The sequence below is a fragment of the Anabrus simplex genome, chromosome 1 (genome assembly GCF_040414725.1).
Source record: "Anabrus simplex isolate iqAnaSimp1 chromosome 1, ASM4041472v1, whole genome shotgun sequence".
Taxonomy (NCBI): domain Eukaryota; kingdom Metazoa; phylum Arthropoda; class Insecta; order Orthoptera; family Tettigoniidae; genus Anabrus; species Anabrus simplex.
Genome location: NC_090265.1, coordinates 1,449,556,913 through 1,449,581,327, shown reverse-complemented (window position 1 = coordinate 1,449,581,327; position 24,415 = coordinate 1,449,556,913). Strand labels below are relative to the sequence as shown.

The 24,415-nt window shown below is 41.6% G+C and overlaps 1 protein-coding gene across 1 annotated transcript in view; it reads left to right on the top strand.

The window, feature by feature from the left end:
• Positions 1–24,415, top strand: part of LOC136858414 (sialin) — a 442,086-nt gene that overhangs the window by 138,075 nt on the left and 279,596 nt on the right. Inside the window, exon 3 of the mRNA XM_067137938.2 lies at positions 5,749–6,071. Within this exon, the coding sequence (XP_066994039.2) occupies positions 5,749–6,071 (323 nt within the window). The remainder of the gene's footprint in view (positions 1–5,748; positions 6,072–24,415) is intronic.

Below are 24,415 nucleotides of genomic sequence, written 5' to 3'. Positions count from 1 at the left end.
TATCGATGCCTACGTTGATATAATATGCCGATTCAGTGTCATGAGTGGCAGGAGTCCACGCACCGAAGATTAATGAATGAATTAAATGTTTGAAGAGTTCCAGTGGAATAAATGGACTTCAAAATGAAATATAAGGAATAATTTAGCACTTGCAGAGATTGGATGTATTTGCCCAACTGAGAGGGGCCACGGGATTTGAGATTTGTCTTGGGAGGACATGGTGTTCCCATAAATTAAGGACAGTACGAAAATAAGATTGAGGGTTCGAATACCGTTGTTATGTCCCGAGCGATATGAAATCTGATCTTAGTGGTTCATATTTGGGAGTTAACATAGGTGACTAAGTTCTAAAGATTGACATAAAAAATAAATTTTAATAATAATAATAATAATAATAATAATAATAATAATAATAATAATAATAATAATAATAATAATAATAATCCAAGTAAATCATGTCTTAATTGATTAAGTGCCAAACTAGATCGGAATTGTAAAAGGGGTTATGCGGTAAACATAATAATAGTTAACTGCCACGTAACAATTAAAATTAAAATATAGAATTTTCAAACTATTAATAATAATAATAATAATAATAATAATAATAATAATAATGTGAAGAAGAATAAGAAGAATTTATTATATTATTTCTGAGAATAATAATAATAGTCGTAGGAATTGAAATTAAAATATATAATTTTCAAATTAATAATAATAATAATAAGAAGAAGAAGAAGAAGAAGAAGATGAAGAAGAAGAAGAAGAATTGATTAAATTAATTTTGAGAATAATAAGAATGGTGAAAAATGAAATTGAAACATTAAATCAATAATGATTACGGGTTACGATAATCATGATCTCTACTGATAATCATGATAATAATAATAATAATAATAATAATAATGAAATTAATTTTTTTATTTCGGATGATGATGTTGAATGATACTAGGGAATTCAGCTGGCGAAATAACGTAATAATGTCAAGTTGTTGTAAATAATAAGTTAAGTTTGTTATTTGTAAAGTGATGGCAAATCCCTATATCTGGACCATTAGGTTATAGTCCCTTTGTCGTTTCCTTCAGTTAACGATTAGCATATCTTGGTTAGGAACCCGGGGAGAGTTTGTAGTATCCCGGGTTGGTCTCATCTCAATAAAAGTGGAGGCGATGATATGATTCATGTGATCGTGCCCACTGGACAATGGTCATTGTGTTCAAAAGGGTCGAACTGACACCTTCAGAAATCAACGGTTCCACCACCCAAATGGATGGGTGGTCAAAAGTGTAAAATATTATGTAAAATTTTAGGAATGATTTGGCAAATAACCGGCAAATTAAGGGTCAACGAATTTAGTTGTTTTGTAAAAATTTTCAACTTAAATAAAATGCTCCTTTAGCATTTGCAAGGAAACAGTTCCAGGTTCTTGTTCTTGTAGCATAGTAAACCCTTGGTGACCGTTTAAATATCCGTCCCCATTCCTAGGACGGAACCTTCATATGTTCCCCTTTGATCTGATTTAATATAATTTTGTGTGTTTTTTATGATGAGCCTTAAAGTTAATGATTAGAGTGTTCCGTTCAACCCTGTAGTACTGATTGGATGGCGCCCATACATTTAATTGGAGATCTTATATCTTCATTTTTTTAATTGTTTATTAGTTGCGATGGATTCGGACCGTAACACCCCCTGAGATAAATACTGGTTGGGACTCAGGCTCTGAGCGGGTACAATAATACAACAACAAATCCAAGAAAGAAAATTGATCATGCATTAATAGGTAGCAATAAGATTCACAGTTTAGTCGCTGTCCTGCAGTTGTTTTATTTTTTCCATGGCGGTGTTGTCACCGGTATTTCTGTCATCAGCCAAGTTGATAACAAAGCGTTCAAAGACTTTCTCCGCAATGCCATCCAGCTTCACTTTTTTCACATTGATAACGTGTTGAATACACGATTTCCAGTGTTCAGCAGTGACAGTATTAAGACTTCAATCAATAGTTGTCGCATTTCCTTAATGGTAAGATTAATATTATTTCCAGACATACTTTTGTAAAGTCTGTGAAAATTTGCGCGAGAAAAGATAGGTAATGAAAAATGAAATGTCGTATGGCTTTTAGTGCCGGGATATCCCAGGACGGGTTCGGCTCGCCAGGTGCAGGTCTTTCTATTTGACTCCCGTAGGCAACCTGCGCGTCGTGATGAGGATGAAATGATGATGAAGACAACACATACACCCAGCCCCCGTGCCATTGGAGTTAACCAATTAAGGTTAAAATCCCCGACCCGGCCGGGAATCGAACCTGGGACCCTCTGAACCGAAGGCCAGTACGCTGACCGTTCAGCCAACGAGTCGGACAAGGTAGGTAATGAATCGTCGCTATTAACTGAAATTAATATTTTATTCAGAGTTGATATTTCATTTCTTAGAAAGCGTGAAGTTTTGTACGGATAACGTCTTTTGTAAAACTGTCGTATTTTTCACTTAGGATTGTCTCTTTACATGTTTTCTTAGGAGTAACCAGTTTTTTAACAACGTTAAGTTCTTTCCTAGCACGGTAAATGCTCACCTTAGACTTACCTCTTACATCGGCCACTGCACGTGTTACTTCATCCTGAGTATTTCCAGGATTTTCTTCGTGAAATTTGGAAAATACATTTAACACACAATGTCTTCTCGCCACTCGTTAGTGGGTTTCTTTCTTTTTTTTAAATGTTCAATCACAGACTGGCCTGGTTCACACATGGTTTACAATAATTGCGACTCTCTCTCTCTCTCTCTCTCTCTCTGTACGGACGTTTGCAGTTCTAACTAATTAAACAGCATAAATGACAAACATTGTATATTATTTTATATTCACAATAAACTTAGAAGCAAACAAGGAAAGTGGACATGTGCTTTGGATCAACAATCACTGAAACGGATTGTTTCTTCCCGCAAACTCTTTCGTCAAGTGAATTGCCGTCCTATTCTGGGACATGTAACATATTTGTATATACATTTGGGAAGAGTAAGGAATACTACTCAAATTATATTGCTAATAATGAACAAGAGCATCGTATGTTAGGCTTGTCACATTTCTTCTAAACTTTGTAAGTTGAACAACGTCAATATCTGTCCAAATGTTTATATAAGGAGCGCGTTATTAAAACCAATCTCGTAAATATTGTATATTCCGAGTCTCAAACATGGCGAGATAGACTGTAGTGCACTGACCGAGTTTTGTGACGGTACAGGGCGTAACTTCGCGCTTTAAACTCAGTGGCGGCTGGTCGTATCTGAGGCTGGGTGTTGCACCAACATGTTCAATGTTGCAATTTTAAATGAGAATCTAATAGAAATAACAAGAATCCCTAGTATCCGTATGTAATGAACTGCATTCATATTAAAATTGAAATACATATCCAGCAATTAAAGCACAGGAAATAAGAATATAACTACAGTTATTCTTATCTCACTTGAATTGAAAATTCGCCCTCCTGTTTTTCATTGATGCAAACTTGTCAGTCACCTGTTGATTGAAGTCCGCGATTTCCATCAGCAGATCTCTTTCTATAGAAAGCATCGCCAAGGCCGACAATCTTTCCTGGGTCATAGAGTTCCTTAAGGAAGTTTTTATTTTCAAAGTAGAAAAACATCTTTCTGCTTCGACAGACGTCATAGGGATTGTAAAATTAAACTTCAGCAGTTTCAAGCACTCAGTTCAGTGAACGTCCTCTCCAGGTTGTTGGTTATTATAAACTCTGCTAAACTAACAGGACCCGACAATGATCTGAATTCTTGTGCTAAATAGGGGCTGTCTGGCCGAGGCGGTAAAGGCGTGCTCGGTTCGCCCGGAAGGACGTGGGTTCGAATCCCCGTCAGGAAGTAGTAAACTTTAAGAAACGAGATTTCCACTTCCGAACGTGCATATGGCCCTGAGGTTCACTCAGCCTACACCAAAAATGAGTACCAGGTTAATTTCTAGGGGCAAAGGTGGCCAGGCGTAGAGCTAACCACTCTACCCCATCATGTGCCTAGGTTAACAATGGTGGAAGCCTTTACCTTCCACTCCTACAAGGGCTTTCATGGCCTGTACGTAGGTGACTTTGCTTTGCTTTCTTGTGCTAAATAGATGGACGATAGTTCATGGCGTAGTTTCAGTTTGTCCAAAACCGTATACACTATTTGTTGAAACTAAAATACACAAACACCGGCAGCTTTGTGACGAACTCTTACTCACAATTTAGAATCCATTAGTTTTAATAATAACGCACAGAAAAATTATCTAGAACCAAAATACTCAATCACCTGAAAACACACCAAGGCCTGCACGTGATAAATGTAAACATAACGTCTACATTAACACCAACAACTCCATGTCGCAATAGTCCAGCCGTTTACCAACATGTGACAATGTTGGCACAAAGCTCGTTTTACGGTTGGCAAATGCATAACATGAAGTTATGCTGATGAGAAAATGTTTCCTCCGAAAGTATATCCTCAAAACAAATTTTGGGATTTAATAAAAGGTTATGATTGCCCATGAATTACCAATGTTGGTAACATTGTGAATGGTGCGGTGCAGCTTACCCTTACCCTAGTGGCGTGGAAAAGAAATTACCGTTGCGAGTGGAGAGAAAGCAGGGATGAAGTCATCTCTGCAGAGTGGTGCAATCTAACGGGGACATTTGAAATTGTTTTTCGTTAGGGGACTTGCTGTTCTCGTGCAACTCCCTAGGACCGATACTGGCGGGCTTGCTACCTGATGCTATACATCGTATACAGGCTTAGGCTCGACCCTGTTGAAACTAAATAGCGGCGCGCTGTGCGCTAGGGAGTTTGGCGTAGGAAAGTCAACCCCCTGAGTTTGATTTAAAGACGGCGGAGTTTAATGGTTCGTTACGAAGTATTAGTACATCGAACGATAAAAGGTGCTTGGTTTTAACACATTTTAGAGTACATGTTAGGTTTATTAAACTGCAAAATAGGAAGAAAAGACGACAAATCAAGCGTAAAATTATTGGGAGTTGTGCAAACCTGCAACAATACCACGCACCGCCCCTGTTTAAACTTACCAGATGTAAGGAACGTTAGGTAAGTATTCAAAAATATGACATTAAGCGTAACTTGGCTTAATGATGATGTTGATTATGATTCCCGCCCTTTATTTGTACCTAAGGTGAAAATAGGAAACCACGGAACACTATATTCAAGATGGCCGGCAGTGGGTTTCAAACCACTCACCTTTCGATTGCAGCAAATTCGCCAGATTAGCGTGCCGCTGACAACTGCGTCATACTGCTCGGGTTAGCCAGCCCGTTAATAATATAATAATGAAAACGCATTTGTCTGGCTGCATAGCTAAGTGGCTAGCTTACTAGCTCTCCGTACTTGAGGCACCGGGTTCGATTCCCGTATGGGCCAGAGATTTACTTTACATGGCCTCACTGCAGAAACCAATATAATTATTAATGTCTAGTTTTATACCATTTGTTTATTTTTTTAACTTTTTCACACTTTTCTATGAAAATCCTCCGTCATCGTTCTTATCTGTTTTTAACGGTAGTTATTCTCTTTGCTTACCAAAGTACGTTTTCTCCATCTTGTGTATAGGCTGCTTGTATCCAACGTTTTCTTGTCGATTTAAGGGCAGAACATTCTTGTGTAGAAATAATTCAGTTATGCAGCCCTTGTGTGTTCTTGATAATGATCTGTATTAAGTTTTATTTGCATAGTTATTATGTTATGAATGTTGATATTTTGTTACAGGACGTATCGGCACTCGTGCCATGATGGCTTTCCTCGTAATGTGGGCGATGGTTCTTCAGGGGTTAGTACAACATAGTGCTACTGTGACGTTGATGGCCCTCAGTGACCCATTGTCTTCAGAGGATTTTGCTGAGTATGTGGCTAACACGTCTTACGTGACCCGTTATTGCCGTCCTCTGAACGAGAGTTTGGAGGCAGAGGCGTCAGAAGAGGAACCGCCCCGCGATGAGGAAGACTACGAAGACGATGCATTGTTGGCGGATAACGACACAGCGCACTCCGGACACCACACAAGACATATAGTAGCCGAGCCGGACCTGAAGGTGAGTACCGAGCACCGAACAACCCTAAAGCGAATTTTACCCCCTCTCCCATTCAGTCACACACTAGTGCAACAAATTCCAGATAACAGTACGCCTGTTTATAGCCAACGGACAAAGGAATACGTCAGCAGTAGTGCCATCCTAATACCTCGAAATGTGACTAAAATACTGAGAAAAATGGTACTAAATTCTGGTGAGCATGTAAGCGTTGCACCAGGATGCAATCAATCAATCAATCAATCAATCAATCAATCAATCAATCAATCAATCAATCAATCAATCAATCGATCAATCAATCAATCAATCAATCAATCAATCAATCAATCAATCAATCAATCAATCAATCAATCAATCAATCAATCAATCAAACAAACAAACAAACAAACAAACACACAATCAATCAAACAAACAAACAAACGAATTAAAGACAATGCGTGCCTCTCACGATACGACGAGTTGTATTTAGCCTACTAGAGCAAGTACAATATTAACACAGGTGAAGCAATATCAACACTATTAATGGAATTGTTATTATTGACATAAATTAACAATTAATTTAAAAAATATGTGACAACCAACGCTTATCTTGTTTTCATTATTGTTTAGGACTCTAATGTAAAGAAAATCTGAGGTATGTACGTTATTTGTCTTCAAAGGGTAAGTTATTTTATCAGCTCGGACGGGACCTTAACGAACTAAACTTATGTCTTTGTCATGATCTGGGAAAAGACATTGTCCAGGGTCATTAGTTGCTTTACATTTTAACGATTATTATACAGTAGGCCTGTCGTTGCTTGGCGTAAGCTCAGAATTGTTTTTAGGCATATTGTTGTTTGAAGTTGAATTTTAAGTGGAAAGTTCAGCTGTCAGCTCTATCCCGTTTATCTGCATTGGCACTGTTAGTTTCAAACCTTTAATTACAACCACTAGGCTACTGATCCTAAGTGGCCTTATTCTTTTTCTTTCCATAGACTCAAATTTTCTACCAATAACCCTGTTTCCTCTTATCACTTCCAGACATTTTCAGAGACAACTACAAAAATCTTCTAGAACACTTCCTAGAATATACACTAAGACTATACGCTGTGCACAATACAGGACGACCCTATTAACGACACAAGCAACTTAAAGCTCACTTTAGGCACAAGAAACCGCAAGAAACTAGCTCTAAACTCAAACTTGCATTTGTGAGCTGCCTCGAAAGGATTACTGGGAATGCAGTGTTGCCAACATTCCTTGCACCAATTATATTTTGAGCAACACATAGGGGTTACTTAGAACACAATGTCGCCAACGATCTTTGCACCAAATACATTTCAAATTGTCATGTAAGAGCAAAAAAAAAAAAAAAAAAAAAAAAAAAAAATGCAGTTAACGCAATCCTCACGCCCCTCGCCTATAAAATAACAATTTATGCAGGCATTAAACAGAATTTACTAAATGCGCGAGGGCCCTAGGCAGTGCCTTTTTCGCCTTAACGTAGGGCCGCCTCTGTCTGTAGTAATATGAGGAGAGCTCCAGAATTTATCTACAGAGAACCTGGAGCACTAATTGTATTTATTTTGACTATTTAATGTATTACTACAAAATTTAATGTCATGATTAACTATTATAAATATAAACCAAACCAAATGAACAACCTATTCCGAGATCAAAACTTTCAGAACAGAAAATAATATATATACCGGGTGGTTCACTAGTCCCTTATTTTATCGGAGATAGGCAACCCAAATAACGCGTATAACCTAAAGCTCCTTATAATTCAGTTTTGTGAACACCAAATAACTTGAAATTTCTTCTTATGGTCGATAAGTCTCTTCCCTACTGCGTGTCATCACTGTAAATTGATCCAAGAACTTAGCAAAAGAAAAACTACTGTGCACGATTCCACGCCAAATACGGTTTTTTTGCTAGCGGCTTTACGTCGCACCGACACAGATAGGTCTTATTTTGACGATTGGATAGGAAAGGCCTAGGAGTTGGAAGTAAGTGGCCGTGGCCTTAATTAAGGTACAGCCCCAGCATTTGCCTGGTGTGAAAATGGGAAACCACGGAAAACCTTCTTCAGGCCTTCACAACTACCGTAGCGGTCCCAGGGCCCTCGAAATCCCCACTGTACTTTACCCCTGGGGTACAGGCAGTCCCCTACTTCAGCTGTCCAGTCTCCATAGACATGGGGATGGAATTAATTTATTCACAAACATTCTTTATTACAGTAACCAACACAGGTCGAATGCCCTCTAACATTTCTTTTCTCTGTTGCTGTTTCTTATTTTCTTGAATATCTGTACAGATTTTGGAAAAGGATCAAACACTCCCCAGGTAAACTGTTCCACTTCTTCACGCCCTTCCCAATGAATGAAAATTTACACCAATCATTTCTGCTAAAATCCAGTCTAATTTTATACTTGTGATCAGCCCTGCCGATATAATTCTTTTCCAACTGAAGCCTCTGACGGATTTCCCCCCATGTTTCCTAACCTGTATAGGCTCTGTATAATCCTATAAGTCCAGTTTTCTCCCTTCTCTTACTTAAAGCTTCCCACTCAAGCTGCTCTAAAATTTCTGATACTCTACTTTTTCTCCTGAAATCCCCTGTTACAAATGTTGCTGCTTTCCTCTGCACACCATCTATTTCTTTTATTAGGTATTCCTGGTGAGGATCCCAAACACTATTTGCATATTCCAGTAATGGACGAACCATACTTAAGTAAATTTTCTCTTTTGATTCTTTCTTGCATCCTTTAAGTAGCCCCGTTATGACATGTAACGATCTGTATACTTTCCCAACAATGTCATCAACATGACCCTTCCAGTGCAAATTATTTTCAATAATAATGTTATTCGCTTTACGTCCCAATAACTACTTTTTACGGTTTTCGGAGACGCCGAAGTGCCGGAATTTAGTCCCGCAGGAGTTCTTTTACGTGCCAGTAAATCTACCGACACGAGGCTGTCGTACTTGAGCACCTTCAAATACCACCGGACTGAGCCAGGATCGAACCTGCCAAGTTGTGGTTAGAAGGCCAGCGCCTCAACTGTCTGAGCCACTCAGCCAGGTAATTATTATTTTCAAATCCCACACCTAAGTATTGGCATTTGCCATCTTTTGGGACAATTACCTCATCCAAAGTGCATTTAAATTCAGTTTTTAAGCTCCTTTTTGTAAATGTTGTCCTCTTGAACCCATTGTTGGATACTGTCAAGGTCCCTTTGTAATTCTGTACAATCGTCTATGTTATTTATTTCCCTATAAACAATTATGTCATCGGTATACAATTTATTTTTGATATGTTATATTGTTCCCCAAATCGTTTGCATATATTAAGAATAGTAATGGGCCGATTATAGTACCCTATGGAATTCCCTTCCTGTGATACACGATTCCCTACTTTGACTTTTTGAACCCTTGTGTGAATTTATAAATGTTCTTATCCAACATATAACCCTTACATCCAATCCTATCCCTCCAGTTCCTTTAATAATATTCCATGTTCCCCTCTGACAAATACCTTCGAAAGGTCTATGGCTACGCAATCCAACTGCCCTCCCGAATCCAACCGATCTGATATGTCCTGCTGAAATCCCACCAGTTGTGACTCAAAGAAAATTTCTTTCTAAATTCATACTGGCTCGTCATGAACCAATTCTTATGTTCACAAACCCCTCTAATATACATTGCTATTAAACTCTTCAGTATTTTACAAATTATACTGGCCAGGCTGACTGGACTGTAGTTCTCAGGTTTCCTTTTATCGCCCTTTCCTTTATAAATTGGCATTATTATAGATTCCTTCCATTCCTTTGGTATTACACTATTATTTATAACATAGTCAAAGAGAAAGAACACAAGCTACATCGGACAGCATATTTTCCGTGCAAAATATAACCTTAAACAAACTAATACCGAGTGAGTTGACCGTGCGGTTAGAGTCACGCAGCAGGCTGTGAGCTTGCATTGAGGAGATAGTGGATTCGAATCCTACTGTCGGCAGCCCTGAAGATGTTTTTCCGTGTGGTTACCCATTTTCACACCAGGCAAATACTGGCTGGGGCTGTACCTTAATTAAGGCCACGGCCGCTTCCTTCCCAATCCTAGCCCTTTCCTGTCCCATCATCGCCATAAGACCTACCTGTGTCAGTGCGACGTAAAGCAACTAGCAAAAAAATAGTTTCCTCCCCACTCCTAGCCCGTTATTATCCTATCGTCACCATAAACCCTGTCTGTGTTGGTGCGACGATAAGCAAATTAAAACAGTCCATTCGTGCTTGGTTCCAAAATGTAAGAAATAACATTTCCTGAATATCCGAACTCTACACGTAAGAGAATATGAGATGGGAGAGATTAAATTCATGACAAAACATGATAAATGCTGGAAGAGGAATACGTGTATAAGAGAATATACCATAGCAGGGAGGTGTAATGAAAGTTTTACACTGTATAATTTTATCACACGATAAGTTATCTTTTTCTTCGCGTTCAAATTGCTTTACATCGCACCGATACAGATAGGTCTTATCGCGACCACAAGATAAGAAAGGAGTAGGAGTAGGAAGGAATCCACTGTGGCCTTAATTAGGGTACAGCCCCATCATTTGTCTGGCGTGAATATAGGAAACCACGGAAAACTATCTTCAGGGCTGCCGATGCTAGAGTTCGAGCCCACTATCTCCCGAATGGAAGGAAGTAGCTACATGACTCGAACCACGCAGTCAACTCGCTCAGTAACATATAGTTTGCGCAACCAGAAGTACGAGTAAGGTGGTCAAAGAACATATCAGATCCCTATCAGGAATCGATAACAATATTACATTGACAAGAAGGAAACTACCATACGCTGTCACTTGGCCTGAAAAGAGTCTGCCAACATCGCTCTGAGCTCTTCCTCGACTGTGAAAGGAATGAAAGGTTATTGCTCCGTCTTGGCCTCATGCCAGACATGGGAACGCGGGGAAATAACGTTTGTGCGCCAACAAAAACACAAGCATTGAAGAATAGAGACAAGTTGGAGGTAAATCCAGACTTAGTTATGTGTAGCAGGTGGCTAAACCCAGGAAACATTTGTTAGATCCGGAACTCTATTTACATTTTTTCAAGGCAAGAGGACTCTATCGCGGAGCTGTACTACCGACTTTCTCTTCACTCTCAACGACTTACATACCCTACGGAATATTTTACGACCGAACTCGATAGCTGCAGTCAATTAAGTGCGGCCAGTATTCGGGAGACAGGGAGTTCGAGCCCCACTATCGGCAGCCATGAACATGGTTTTCCGTGGTTTCCGATTTTCACATCAGGCAAATGCTGGGACTGTACCTCAGTTAAGACCACGGCCGCTTCCTTCTCACAACTAGCCGCTTCCAGTCGTATCGTCGCCGTAAGACCTACGTGTGTCGGTGCGGCGTAAAGCAACTTGTAAAAAGAATTGAATATTTTACGACCAGATATGTCAAAATTCTTAACTGTAATACAGAAATGTGCACAGATGATACATCAATACAATGTATTCTAAATTAAAACTTCAGATATAATGTAAATTTCATCTGTTGTGGTCGACTGTGTAGTGCAGTTCGTTGGCGTTTACATCCTGCGATCAAGACTGTGGGATAGAATACCAGCGCAGTAGTTGGCAATTTGAATTCTGCCCAAATGTAACAGAGCTACTGTGTGCCAGATATATTTTTTACTATTTGCTTTACGCCGCACCGACACAGATAGGTCTTATAGCGACGATGAGATAGGACAGATTTAGGACTAGGAAGGAAGAGTCCCTGGCCTTAATTAAGGTACAGCCCCCAGCATTCGCCTGGTGTGAAAACGGGAAAACGCGGAAAGCCATATTCAGAGTTGCCGATAGTGGGGTTCGAACCTGCTACCTCCCGAATGCAAGCTTACAGCTACGTGACTCAAACCGCTCAGCCACTCGCTCGGTGAGAGAAGATTTACTGGCACGTTAAAGAATATTTTTCCACAGGAAAATTCCTACTCTCCATCATCTCCTAAGTAAGAGTATTATTATTATTATTATTATTATTATTATTATTATTATTATTATTATTATTATTATTATTATTATTATTATTCATACCTACATACATATGTACATATTCATTGTTCATTCATTCATTCATTCATTCAACTGTTTGCTGCAACTCTTGAACGTGAGTAAAACTCCTATAATCTTTAATTGAAAGGAAAGGGTCATTTAACATTCATTAATTAATTACGCTGCATTACGGTGAATATATCTCCTTGCATTGAAACATTTAGAAGATTTTAAATCGATCCCGTGAAACGAATTTTCTTTAGAATCTGCTTAATGTCACACCGACACAGATAGGTCTTATGGCGACGATGGGATAGAAAAGACTAGGAGTGGGAAGGAAGCGACCATGGCCCTTATTAAGGTACAACCACAGCATTCGCCTGGTGTGAAAATAGGAAACCACGGAAAGCCATCTTCACGGCTGCCGACAATTGAGTTCGAACCCACTATCTCCCTAATGCAAGCTCACAGCTGCATTCCTACTCACTCGGTCCGTAAAACGAAACTGTGGCACTTAGAGTTCACGACCCTTATTCTTAAGCGTCCATTCATTTTTGCCTTGAAAACCATCTGTGGCTCGACAAGTAGGCTATAATGAAACGAAGAAATATCCGGCATCGTAGACATTCACTTGTATGATCATTACTTTACTTTATATCAGTGGCGGCTGGTGGTATCTGAAACTGGGTGTTGCACCAACATTTTCAATGTTGCAATTTTAAGTGAGAATCTTACAGAAATAACAAGAATCCCTAGTATCCTTATGTAATGAACTGCATTCCTATTAAAATTGAATTATATCCAGCAATTAAAACACAGGAAATATTAGGCTATTTATACAGTATAACTACAGTTATTATTACCTCACTTGAAATGAAAATTTACCCTCCTGTTTTTCAGTGATGCAAACTTGTCAATCATCCGTTGATTGAAGTCTGCGATTTCCATCACCAGATCTCTTTCTATAGAAAGCAAGGCCAAGGCCGACAATCTTTCCCTGGTCATAGAGTTCCTTAAGAAAATTTTTATTCTATTCAAAGTAGAAACACATCTTTCTGCTTCGACAGACGTCATAGGGATTGTAAGAATTAACTTCAACAGTTTCAAGCACTCAGTGAACGTCCTCTCTAGGTTGTTGGTTATTATAAACTCTGCTAGAGTGACAGCATCCGTCAATGATCTGAATTCTTGTGCTAAATTAATGGAAGATAGTTCATGGCGTAGTTTCAGTTTGTCCAAAAACGTATAGGCCCCTACACTGAACACACTGTATGTAAGGTACCTCCAGGGAACTTAGAACAGTACAAGAAGAACTTCTCTGGAAGAAATAATGATGAAGCTACAAGATTACCTGAGAAGCTAAAACGATTTCTAGCCTGGGAAATTATCACATCGAACACTTCCTTTGCTTCTCTTTTCCATTCAGTCTTATCCAATTTCTTTTTCTTCAATGAGTAATTGGTAGGTTCATTACCGCTCGTGAGGTCAATTTCTTCTCGGATCTTGGAGATGTTTACTTCAAATGCTGAAACGGCCTTCTGTGCAGAACCCGCATCAGTGTCTCCGTGTTGTAGGTGACCGAAGAGAACTTCGACTAGTGGCATAACTTTACGGAAGAATTCCAGCCAAAAATTGAAACTACAACTGAAAAGAACTTTTTAATGGCCAACAGCCTGACAAATTGTAGTTTCACTCATTACAGAGTCACCTTCCAATATCTGGTTCATACACTCAATAAGATCTTCCTTGCAGTCATACACTGTGTTTACGCATCGTGATTGAAAATTCCACCTAGTAGGGCAAGCCCGTGGCAAACGTTTCCTCACTACCTCGTCAAGTATCGCGGTTCGCTGTGGGCTGTTGGAGAAGAATACACAAAATCCTTGAAAAAAAAAAAAATTCACGTTGCGGGTGATTGATGCCGCCTTGTTCATTACAAGACTAACTTGAGGGCATAGCAATCCACATATTCTGCGTTGGGATAGGATTTGTTTACAATAGCGTGTACCCTACCAGAGGAACCCGCCATAACGGATGCCCCGTCATATGTCTGTGCAGTTAACTTTTGGGGAGTTTCAATTACTTTGTGCTTCTTTAATTCTTCCAGTAAACACGCAGCTAACGTCTGCGTGTCATGTTTTACAGGAGACAGGAAACTCTAGAACCTTTCTATCGGTTTGCCTCTTACTACGTAACGGTACATAATAGCCATCTGGAATATATTCGAAATGTCACTGGTTTCATCTGCTATAATAGCTAAAAATACTGATTCCTTTATTTGCTTTGATATTTCTTCCCGAAATACTTCCAACATAATTTGCAAAAGTTAATTTTGAATTGTTTTGGATGTTCCTTTGAAAACAGTTGCCTTTTCCAAATGACCTTTCAGCACGGCATCCAGTTCAACGCTTAAATTAATTAGTCCTCTGAAAACACCTGGGTTTGATGATGATTCAGTTTCATCGTACCCCTTTAAGGCCAGTTCAAAAGAACCGCAGAAACGAATACAGTTTATTAAAATATGCCTAACTTCTTCGTTATACACCACAATTTTCCTTCTGTACGCACTATCGAGTTGTGCAGCTACGTTGACAGTTCCAAAAACTGTCAGTCTTAAACAGTTTTGAATGTGAATAGCTGAAGATTCGTGTTTCTTTACTTTGGTACTTAAATGGTTTATGTCCGTAACTCCTATTTTGGTCCACGCGGGTTCCCCACCAAACCACAAGCACGGGAAGCAGAATAACACATTTTTAGGTTCACAACCACATAACCAATCACTATTTGTATAAATATCCCTTTTAAACACCCTCTTAAACTGTCGATTTCCAGTATTAGTATTCTGCATAATATTTAAGTCCGGTAATGGTCTTCCGAGTGTCTTTATGGTAAGTTTCTCCTCATTAAAGAGCTGGAAAATCTCTCTAACTTGTAAATTACTTACAGTATTCATTTTCACTCACACTCCACTACACATGAGATTACACCTTGAAAAGTTAATATTTGAAACCAAACTTTCAGTTATCGAGCTCAATAGCTGCAGTCGCTTAAGTGTGGCCAGTATCCAGTATTCCGGAGATAGTGGGTTCGAACCCCACTGTCGGAAGCCCTGAAGATGGTTTTCTGTGGTTTACCATTTTCACACCTGGCAAACGCTGGGGCTGTACCTTAATTAAGTCCACGGACGCTTCCTTCTCGCTCCTAGCCTTTTCCTATCCCATCGTCGCCATAAAACCTATCTGTGGCAGTGCGACGTAAAGCAGCTTGCGGGAGTGCTGGAAACATTGGTACAACAAAATACTAATACACCCACAGGTGATAGATTTGAGCGCCAATGCCGTGAAACGACACCAACAAATAGTGAAACTAAACTACACAAACACCGGCAGCTTTGTGACGAACTCTTACTCACAGTCTAGAATCATCAGTTATAATAACTGTCCGACTCGTTGGCTGAACGGTCAGCGTACTGGCCTTCGGTTCAGAGGGTCCCGGGTCGGGGATTTTAACCTTCATTGGTTAATTCCAGTGGTTCGGGGGACGGATGTTTGTGCTGTCCCCAACATTCCTCCAACTCACACACCACTATCCTCCACCACAATAACACGCAGTTACCTACACATGGCAGATGCCGCCCACCCTCATCGGAGGGTCTGCCTTACAAGGGCTGCACCCGGCTAGAAATAGCCATACGAAATTATTATAGTTATAATAACTCAGAGAAAAACTACCTAGAACCAAAACACTCAATCACCTGACAATACACGAAGACCTACACGTGATAAATGTAAACATAACGTCTACAGTAACACCAACAAGTCCAAGTTGACAGAAGTATAAGTTATGCCTCCGGTAGTCCTCCGATTGAATTCACTGGCGGAAAATTCAAATGCTTTAATGTGGGCAATGTTGTAACGGTGATTTTAGGAGGAATTGCAATTTAGATTTCAGTACTAATTCCACAGATGCATGTATTCCCCTACGTTTATCATTCAAATGCTGTAGTCGTTTCAAGGTCGCCGCATTATTTGTTACGTTATGAATAACAGATATTGATCTGCTGACATTCAGTTTGCAATAGGTGCAGGTGGATAGAATACTGTAGACTGAACATTGGCATATATTATACAGTTGCAAATGCATTTACAATATTATTAATAGTAAAAAAGTTTAAGTAATAATTATATTCCATTGCATGTAAAATGTACTGTATTATATACGATGCTCTTACATTAATTATACTCGCAGCTCATTTGTTACGGAAGAGTACGTCCGGCTCCATGTCTAAATGGTTAGCGTACTGGCCTTTGGTCACAGGGATCCCGGGTTCGATTCCTGGCAGGGTCGGGAATGTTAACCTTAATTGGTTAATTTCGCTGGCACTGGAGCTGGGCGTATGTGTCGTCTTCATCATCATTTCATCCTCATCACAACGCGCAGGTCGCCTACGGGATTCAAATAAAAAGAACTGCATCTGGGGAGCCGAACTTGTCCTCGGACACTCCCGGCACTAAAAGCCATACGCCATTTAAATTTTTACTGAAGAGTACGAACTGATTGCAACTAGTTATATGCTGTACCGCGCTGAGTAGTTCAGACGGTAGAGCGCTGGCCTTCTGAGCTCAAGCTTGCGGTTTCAATTCCGACTTTGCTCAGCGGTACTTGAAGGTGGTCACATACGAGAGTCTCATGTCGGCAGGCGTACCGGTACATGAAAGAACTCCTGTGGGACAAAATACCGGCACCTTAACGGCGCAGAAAACCACAGAAGTGGTTATGGGAGGACAATAATAATAATCTTTCTATCAATTTACCCTCCAGGGTTGGGTGTTCCCTCGGACGCAAAGAGGGACCCCACCTCTACCACCTCAAGGACAGTGTCCTGGAGCGTGAGACTTTGGGTCAGGGATAGATTTCTTTTTTACGTTGCATCGACACAGATAGATCTTATGGCGACGATGGGATAGGGAAGGCCTGGGAGTGGGAAGGAAGCGGCCGAGGCCTTCAGTTAGGTACCATCCCAACATTTGCCTGGAGGAGAAGTCGGGAAACCACGGAAAACAATCTTCAGGGTCGACGACAGTGGGATTCGAACCCACTATCTCCCGGATGAAAGTGGGTTCGAACCCCACAGTCGGCAGCCCTGAAGATGGTTTTACGACCTTTTCCATTTTCACGCCTAGACATTGCTCTCCTTGGCCGTTCCTATCACATCGTCGCCATAAGACGGCATTACGTAAAGCAAATTGTTACAAAAGTAATCAGCAAAAGAAACACGAACGATGGTCCGCCTCTGTGGTGTAGTGGTTAGTGTGATTAGCTGCCACCCCCGGAGGTCCGGGTTCGATTCCCGGCTCTGCCACGACATTTGAAACGTGGTACGAGGGCTGGAATGGGATCCACTCAGCCTCGCGAGGTCAACTGAGTAGAGGTGGGTTCGATTCCCACCTCAGCCATCGTGGAAGTGGTTTTCCGTGGTTTCCCACTTCTCCTCCAGGCAAATGCCGGGATGGTACATAACTTAGGCCACAGCCGCTTCCTTCTCTCTTCCTTGTCTATCCCTTTCAATCTTCCCGTCCCCCCCGCAAGGCCCCTGTTAAGCATAACAGGTGAGGCCACCTGGGCGAGGTACTGGTCATTCTCCCCAGTTGTATCCCACGACCCAATGTCTCACGCTCCAGGACACTGCCCTTGAGGCGGTGGACGTGGGATCCCTCGCTGAGTCCGAGAGAAAAACCAACCCTGGAGGGTAAGGACCAAGGGGAATGTTTTCATTCCCCTCCCCGAAGGGGAGGGGCGGGCCACCTAGAAGGTTACGCCTTCTCTCTGGCCAGGAGATTTGGCGGGGTTTGGGGATTTGATGGGGTTTGAAGTTAAGAGGGAAGTAGCTTTGGGATTTGGAGATGTGGAGGAGTTTGGCCTCTTGGCTAAGTGTGCAGTATCTGCTCTTGTGCTTTTTATTAGGTTAGATACAATGGTGTTACAATAGTGTTTCATATTTACATTTGGAGATACAATGGTTATACATAGATACAATGGTGTTTCATTTGGTTTACAATTTTGGTGTTATACTAGGGGTTACAATTTTAGTATATGTGATGTAGGATTAGGTTTGACTGTGGGTATGGTGGGATGACCATGGTTGGGAGCAGGTGTGAGGTTAGTAGATGAAGAGTGGTGGTACAGTTGTGAAGAGACAGGATGAGGAAGTGGAGGAGATCCAGTGAGGGTGGGGGCGGCTGGTAGGGGCTGGAGTGAGGGAGAGGTGGGAGAGCTTGGTGATATGGTGGAATTTGTGTGGGGGGGTGGCCGGGGGCGGGGATGCATAGTGGCTGATGGTTGGCGGGTGGATGGGGGTGGTGAAAAGGAGGGTTCCACTCGGTGATGTTCTCCGTAAATTTGTGCTCCGTTGTTGATGAGTTGTTGTACATCTCGTTCCGATGGTAGTTGCAGGCGGACCATATAGGTAGGGCCATGGTTGTTTCGGATCCTTATGGCCTTCTTCACTGGGATGCCTGCAGTGCGGAGTTCCTGAATGATGGCTCTTGTAGGGATGTCCGGGTTGATGCCACGCAGTACACAGCTTTGGATGGACATGGGAGATGGTGGCTGCTCGGTCGGCGTTGCTCGGTCGGTGTAGTACTCTTGTTCGGATGGTGTTACCTGGTCAGCGGTATAGTCCTGCAGAGTTATTTCGGACGTTGTTTGCTGTGGACTGGGGGGTTGGTAGATGGGAGGGGGGGGAGGGTTGATGTCATGACCGGGAAGGAGTGGCAGGGTGTGCTGGTGGTGGTTATGGTTGTGGCATGGGTGCTGGTAGTGGTTATGATGGTTGTGGTAGTGGTAGTGGTTGTGATAGGGAGGGAGAGTGGCAATGGTTTTGTCTTTATTGGAGGCTCATGGAGGATGGGAATTAATTCAGGTTTGGCTTGAAGTTGGTCTAGGATGTTCTGTGGCGGTGTTATTACCACGTAGTTGTAGTTCCTGAGGTTGACTCCCTGCAGTATTAGGCGGTGCACTTCTTGGTCGGTCATGACTTGTAGCAAGATGTGCTCTGAAGGTCTCTTCGTCCGGCCATCTATTACACGAAAGGATTTTACTACTTGGGCATACTGTGTTTTTAGTGCTTGCTGTATTTCTGTCTCTGGGATAGAGAGATCTACCCAGGGGAGGAGTACATAGGGCATGGTATTGGGGAGGCGACTGCCAACTAGGCGTCTGCCTATTTGTGCTTTTTTGAGCTCGGCTGGGCTGCGATTAGAGATGTGGGCCACCCGGCCGAGAAAAAAGTTTGAGGTGAGTGGTTTGTGCACTACGGAGATCGGAGAGGCGACGCTGGAGGGTAAGCAGAATAAGAAAGAAAGAAAGAAAGAAACACGAACGATAAATGAGAATGTATATATTTCATATATTCGCCTTCGTCATACTTATAAAGCGGTACATGTCGCTAGTACCACGGATGGAACGGCAAGCGAGCACACATTCAGTACTGTTCCTCCGTCCTCCGCTCGCCCACCGGAGCACGGATTGGTTTCTAAGCAACAGTTTACTACCAGCAAATGCAGTAGATACAATACGCAAATATCGAGGGACAACTATTAGAGCTCTCTAGCGGATTGACCTGAGGACTACCGGTACTGATTCTGACATAAGAGCACGTGTATTTGTGTGTGAAGGTTTTGGTGTTATTTATGCGTTTTCAGTGAGTTGACATAATTAAATAGTAGCGTGTGCCATTCCTTGATATCTCCTCTCAACATGAGGGGAAAGGTATGTGCTGTGTTTGGCTGCAGTAACTATGAAGTAAAGAAGAATGCGCGGTCTTTCTTCCGTTTCCCTCGTGACAAGAAAATGTAAGTAATATTGTGTTTGTATATGTATTCTTCCAGTGACAAAGAGGTTTTTATAGTACTACATAATCTTCTGACCTGCTCGACCCATATTTTAACTGGCTTAAAATACAATACCCATATTTTACTGCATAGTGCAGCAGATAACCTTCAATACCGATGTGTTGTTGTAGGTGCGGTCTGTGGGTTTGATTTCATTCAGGAAACATATGCATATGAGTGTGGCTGGTTGTGTTTCAAGTTACCTCATTTGGAATGCCATAATGCGTTGTCAAGCACTGAAGAAAATATGGGTGATTTAAGAAATGTACATATTCTGTTGAAACAATGAGATGATGCAAATTTGCTTTACCCTAATGTAATGGCATTATGGCAAGTATCGCTTATAGGGAAAGTTTGAATGTTTTTGAGGCTAAATTTATAGATTTTCTTTCTGTTAGTAGGGTTTAAGTTAAAAGGAAAATTGTCCAGCTCTTAAATGTAAATTCATTGAATCATGTGTGTAAGGAATGTGCCGATATTTTTGTTGGCAAGTGTTTTAATATGATGATACAATGCTTTTAAATGAGAAAAAAAAAAAAAGAAAAATCTAGCCGTGAACGTTCAGGCAGGAATTCTAAAGCTAAAAAAGTAATGCATAAATGAAAGATCAAGCCCTCTCACAGCAGTCCTTTTCACATCTTGATTATATGTCTAATTTCAGTCTTTAAATAATAACCTGGTAAATAATTCTTCATTCATTTATCCAGAGTTGCTTTAGCAACTTTGAAGTTAATGTCATAGTAACACTTTCTTTTTAGACGTAATTTATTTATCCACTTCCGTGTATACATTTCCATTGATATTTGAATTTAGCGCGAATTTTCAGGTCAAGCCACTAGGAGCGCCACTTGCGACTTGTCTCCCATTTTAACAAGGCTAAATCCGGAAGTGTCGCTTATTGTCTCTACTGTATTTGCTACCAGAGAATACCGGAGGGAGCGCTGCACTCGCACTACCGATTGCAATCATAGGAGCAACTGCTCCGTTTCACAGCTCTACGTCCAATGATGAACCGATGCAATCTCAAATGAAACTGTGGAACATGACATAGCTAAGACGAAGTCAGACTGGCTAGAGCTGAGAACGGTAGGAGCGGAGCGGAACAATTGTTTTCGCTCTTCCTCTGGAGACCTCCGATAGTTCTCCGATTGAATTCACTGGTGGAAAATTCAAATGCTTTAATGTGGGTAATGTAGTAACGGTGATCTTGTGTGGAATTACAGTTTAGGTTTCAGTACTAAGTCCACAGATGCATGTGTTTTTCTACGTTTGTCATTCAAATACTGCAGTCGTTTCAAGATTGCCTCATTATTTGTTACGCTATGAATAACAGATTTTGATCTGTTGAAATTCAGTTTGCGTCCACCTCTGTGGTGTAGTGGTTAGTGTGATTAGCTGCCACCCCCGGAGGCCCGGATTCGATTCCCGGCTCTGCCATCCTGGACTGGTTTTCCGTGGTTTCGCAGTTCTCCTCCAGGCAAATGCCGGGATGGTACCTAACTTAAGGCCACGGCCACTCCCTTCACTCTTCCTTTGTCTATCCCTTCCAATCTTCCCTCCCCCCCCCCCGCAAAGCTCCTCTTAAGCATAACAGGTGAGGCCACCTGGCGAGGTACTGGTCATCCTCCCCAGTTGTATCCCCGACCCAGAGTCTGAAGCTCCAGGACACTGCCCTTGAGGCGGTAGAGGTGGGATCTCTCGCTGAGTCCGAGGGAAAAACCGAATCTGGAGGGGAACAGATTAAAGTAGAAGAAGAAAAAAATTCGGTTTGCAATAGGTGCAGGTGGATAGAATAATGTAGATTGAATATTGCCATATATTATGCCCTTGCAAATGCATTTACAATATTATAATAGTTAAAATGTTTAATAATTATATTCCATTGCATGTGAACAGGTGCTATATATAATGCTCTTACATAAATTATACTCGTAGCGCACTTATTACTGAAGAGAAAGAACTGATTGGTATTGTTGTGACGTCATCACAAGGTTGTACAGAGTAAACTACCGAGTGAATGTACTGTAGCGGCACGTTTAAACACATTACTGGTATGGCAACGTAAAGGTATTTCACCCGTCTATTCAATGCCCTTTTCTCACAACATAACTGTTTCGCTTAATACAGCAATGTTTTCTGCTGCTGAAGCCGACCTGCTCATTTCATCCTTGCGATGCCTCTTGATATGATCCCAAAAATTTCATGCACTACCATCCGTCGCGTAAATTCGGCCGCAAAATTTGCATTTTCCTGATGTTTATCATCAGTAATTTCAAAGAAATGCCATGCATCAGACGGTCTCCGTAGCAACTGTGATACAAATTTCTGTAAACATTTATTAAATTTTCGCGTCGAATATGTACCGGTGCGTTAGGGTCCCAAACACGAAACGGCGGTGGTCGAGTGTTTAGCGTTCAAGCTCCGTAATGGATGGTTCGAGTCGCGCTTCTCGCTTCGTTTTTCAACACTGGTCTTTTTTTTGTTACTTGCTTTACGTCGCACCGACCTAGATACGTCTTATGGTGACTATGTCATTTTCTTTCTTTCTTTCTTTCTTAATCTGTTTACCCTCCAGGGTTGGTTTTTCCCACGGACTCAGCGAGGGATCTCACCTCTACCGCCTCAAGGGCAGTGTCCTGGAGCTTCAGACTCTGGGTCGGGGATACAACTGGGGAGAATGACCAGTACCTCGCCCAGTCGTCCTCACCTGCTATGCTGAACAGGGGTCTTCTCGGTGGATAGGAAGACTGGAAGGGATAGACAAGGAAGAGGGAAGGAAGCGGTCGTGGCCTTAAGTTAGGTACCATCCCGGCATTTGCCTGGAGGATAAGTGGGAAACCACGGAAAACCACTTCCAGGATGGCTGAGGAGGAAATTGAACCCACCTCTACTCAGTTGACCTCCCGAGGCTGAGTGGAGCCCGTTCTAGCCCTCGTACCACTTTTCAAATTTTGTGGCAGAGCCGTGAATCGAACCCGAACCTCGGGGATGGCAGCTTATCAGACTAACCACTACACCACAGAGGGGGCGTCATTTTCTTTAAAATGCTATTTGTTCGGGGCGTCGACCCATGGGGATCTTTTGCCCCTACTGCCACCATATTGTATGAACCTGCGTGTAATTGGAATGGGGGGTAAGGTGGAATGTTGTGTGTGAAGAAAGGAAGATTATGGACGTCATAAACACCCAGTCATCAGGCCATGGATATTAATAATTTCAATAAAAATGCCGGACCCGGCTGGGAATCTAACCCCTAACCGCCGGGTGAGAGGCAGTCGCGTTGCCCCCTACACCGGGGGGGGGGGGGCGGACAACACATGTCATACTCTATCATATATATTACACAGGGGCGGTGCGTGGTATTGTTGCAGGTTTGCACAACTCCCAATAATTTTACGCTTGATTTGTCGTCTTTTCTTCCTATTTTGCAGTTTAATAAACCTAACATGTACTCTAAAATGTGTTAAAACCAAGCACCTTTTATCGTTCGATGTACTAATACTTCGTAACGAACCATTAAACTCCGCCGTCTTTAAATCAAACTCAGGGGGTTGACTTTCCTACGCCAAACTCCCTAGCGCACAGCGCGCCGCTATTTAGTTTCAACAGGGTCGAGCCTAAGCCTGTATACGATGTATAGCATCAGGTAGCAAGCCCGCCAGTATCGGTCCTAGGGAGTTGCACGAGAACAGCAAGTCCCCTAACGAAAAACAATTTCAAATGTCCCCGTTAGATTGCACCACTCTGCAGAGATGACTTCATCCCTGCTTTCTCTCCACTCGCAACGGTAATTTCTTTTCCACGCCACTAGGGTAAGGGTAAGCTGCACCGCACCATTCACAATGTTACCAACATTGGTAATTCATGGGCAATCATAACCTTTTATTAAATCCCAAAATTTGTTTTGAGGATATACTTTCGGAGGAAACGTTTTCTCATCAGCATAACTTCATGTTATGCATTTGCCAACCGTAAAACGAGCTTTGTGCCAACATTGTCACATGTTGGTAAACGGCTGGACTATTGCGACATGGAGTTGTTGGTGTTAATGTAGACGTTATGTTTACATTTATCACGTGCAGGCCTTGGTGTGTTTTCAGGTGATTGAGTATTTTGGTTCTAGATAATTTTTCTGTGCGTTATTATTAAAACTGATGGATTCTAAATTGTGAGTAAGAGTTCGTCACAAAGCTGCCGGTGTTTGTGTATTTTAGTTTCAACAAATAGTGTATACGGTTTTGGACAAACTGAAACTACGCCATGAAAGCAAAGCAAAGTCACCTACGTACAGGCCATGAAAGCCCTTGTAGGAGTGGAAGGTAAAGGCTTCCACCATTGTTAACCTAGGCACATGATGGGGTAGAGTGGTTAGCTCTACGCCTGGCCACCTTTGCCCCTAGAAATT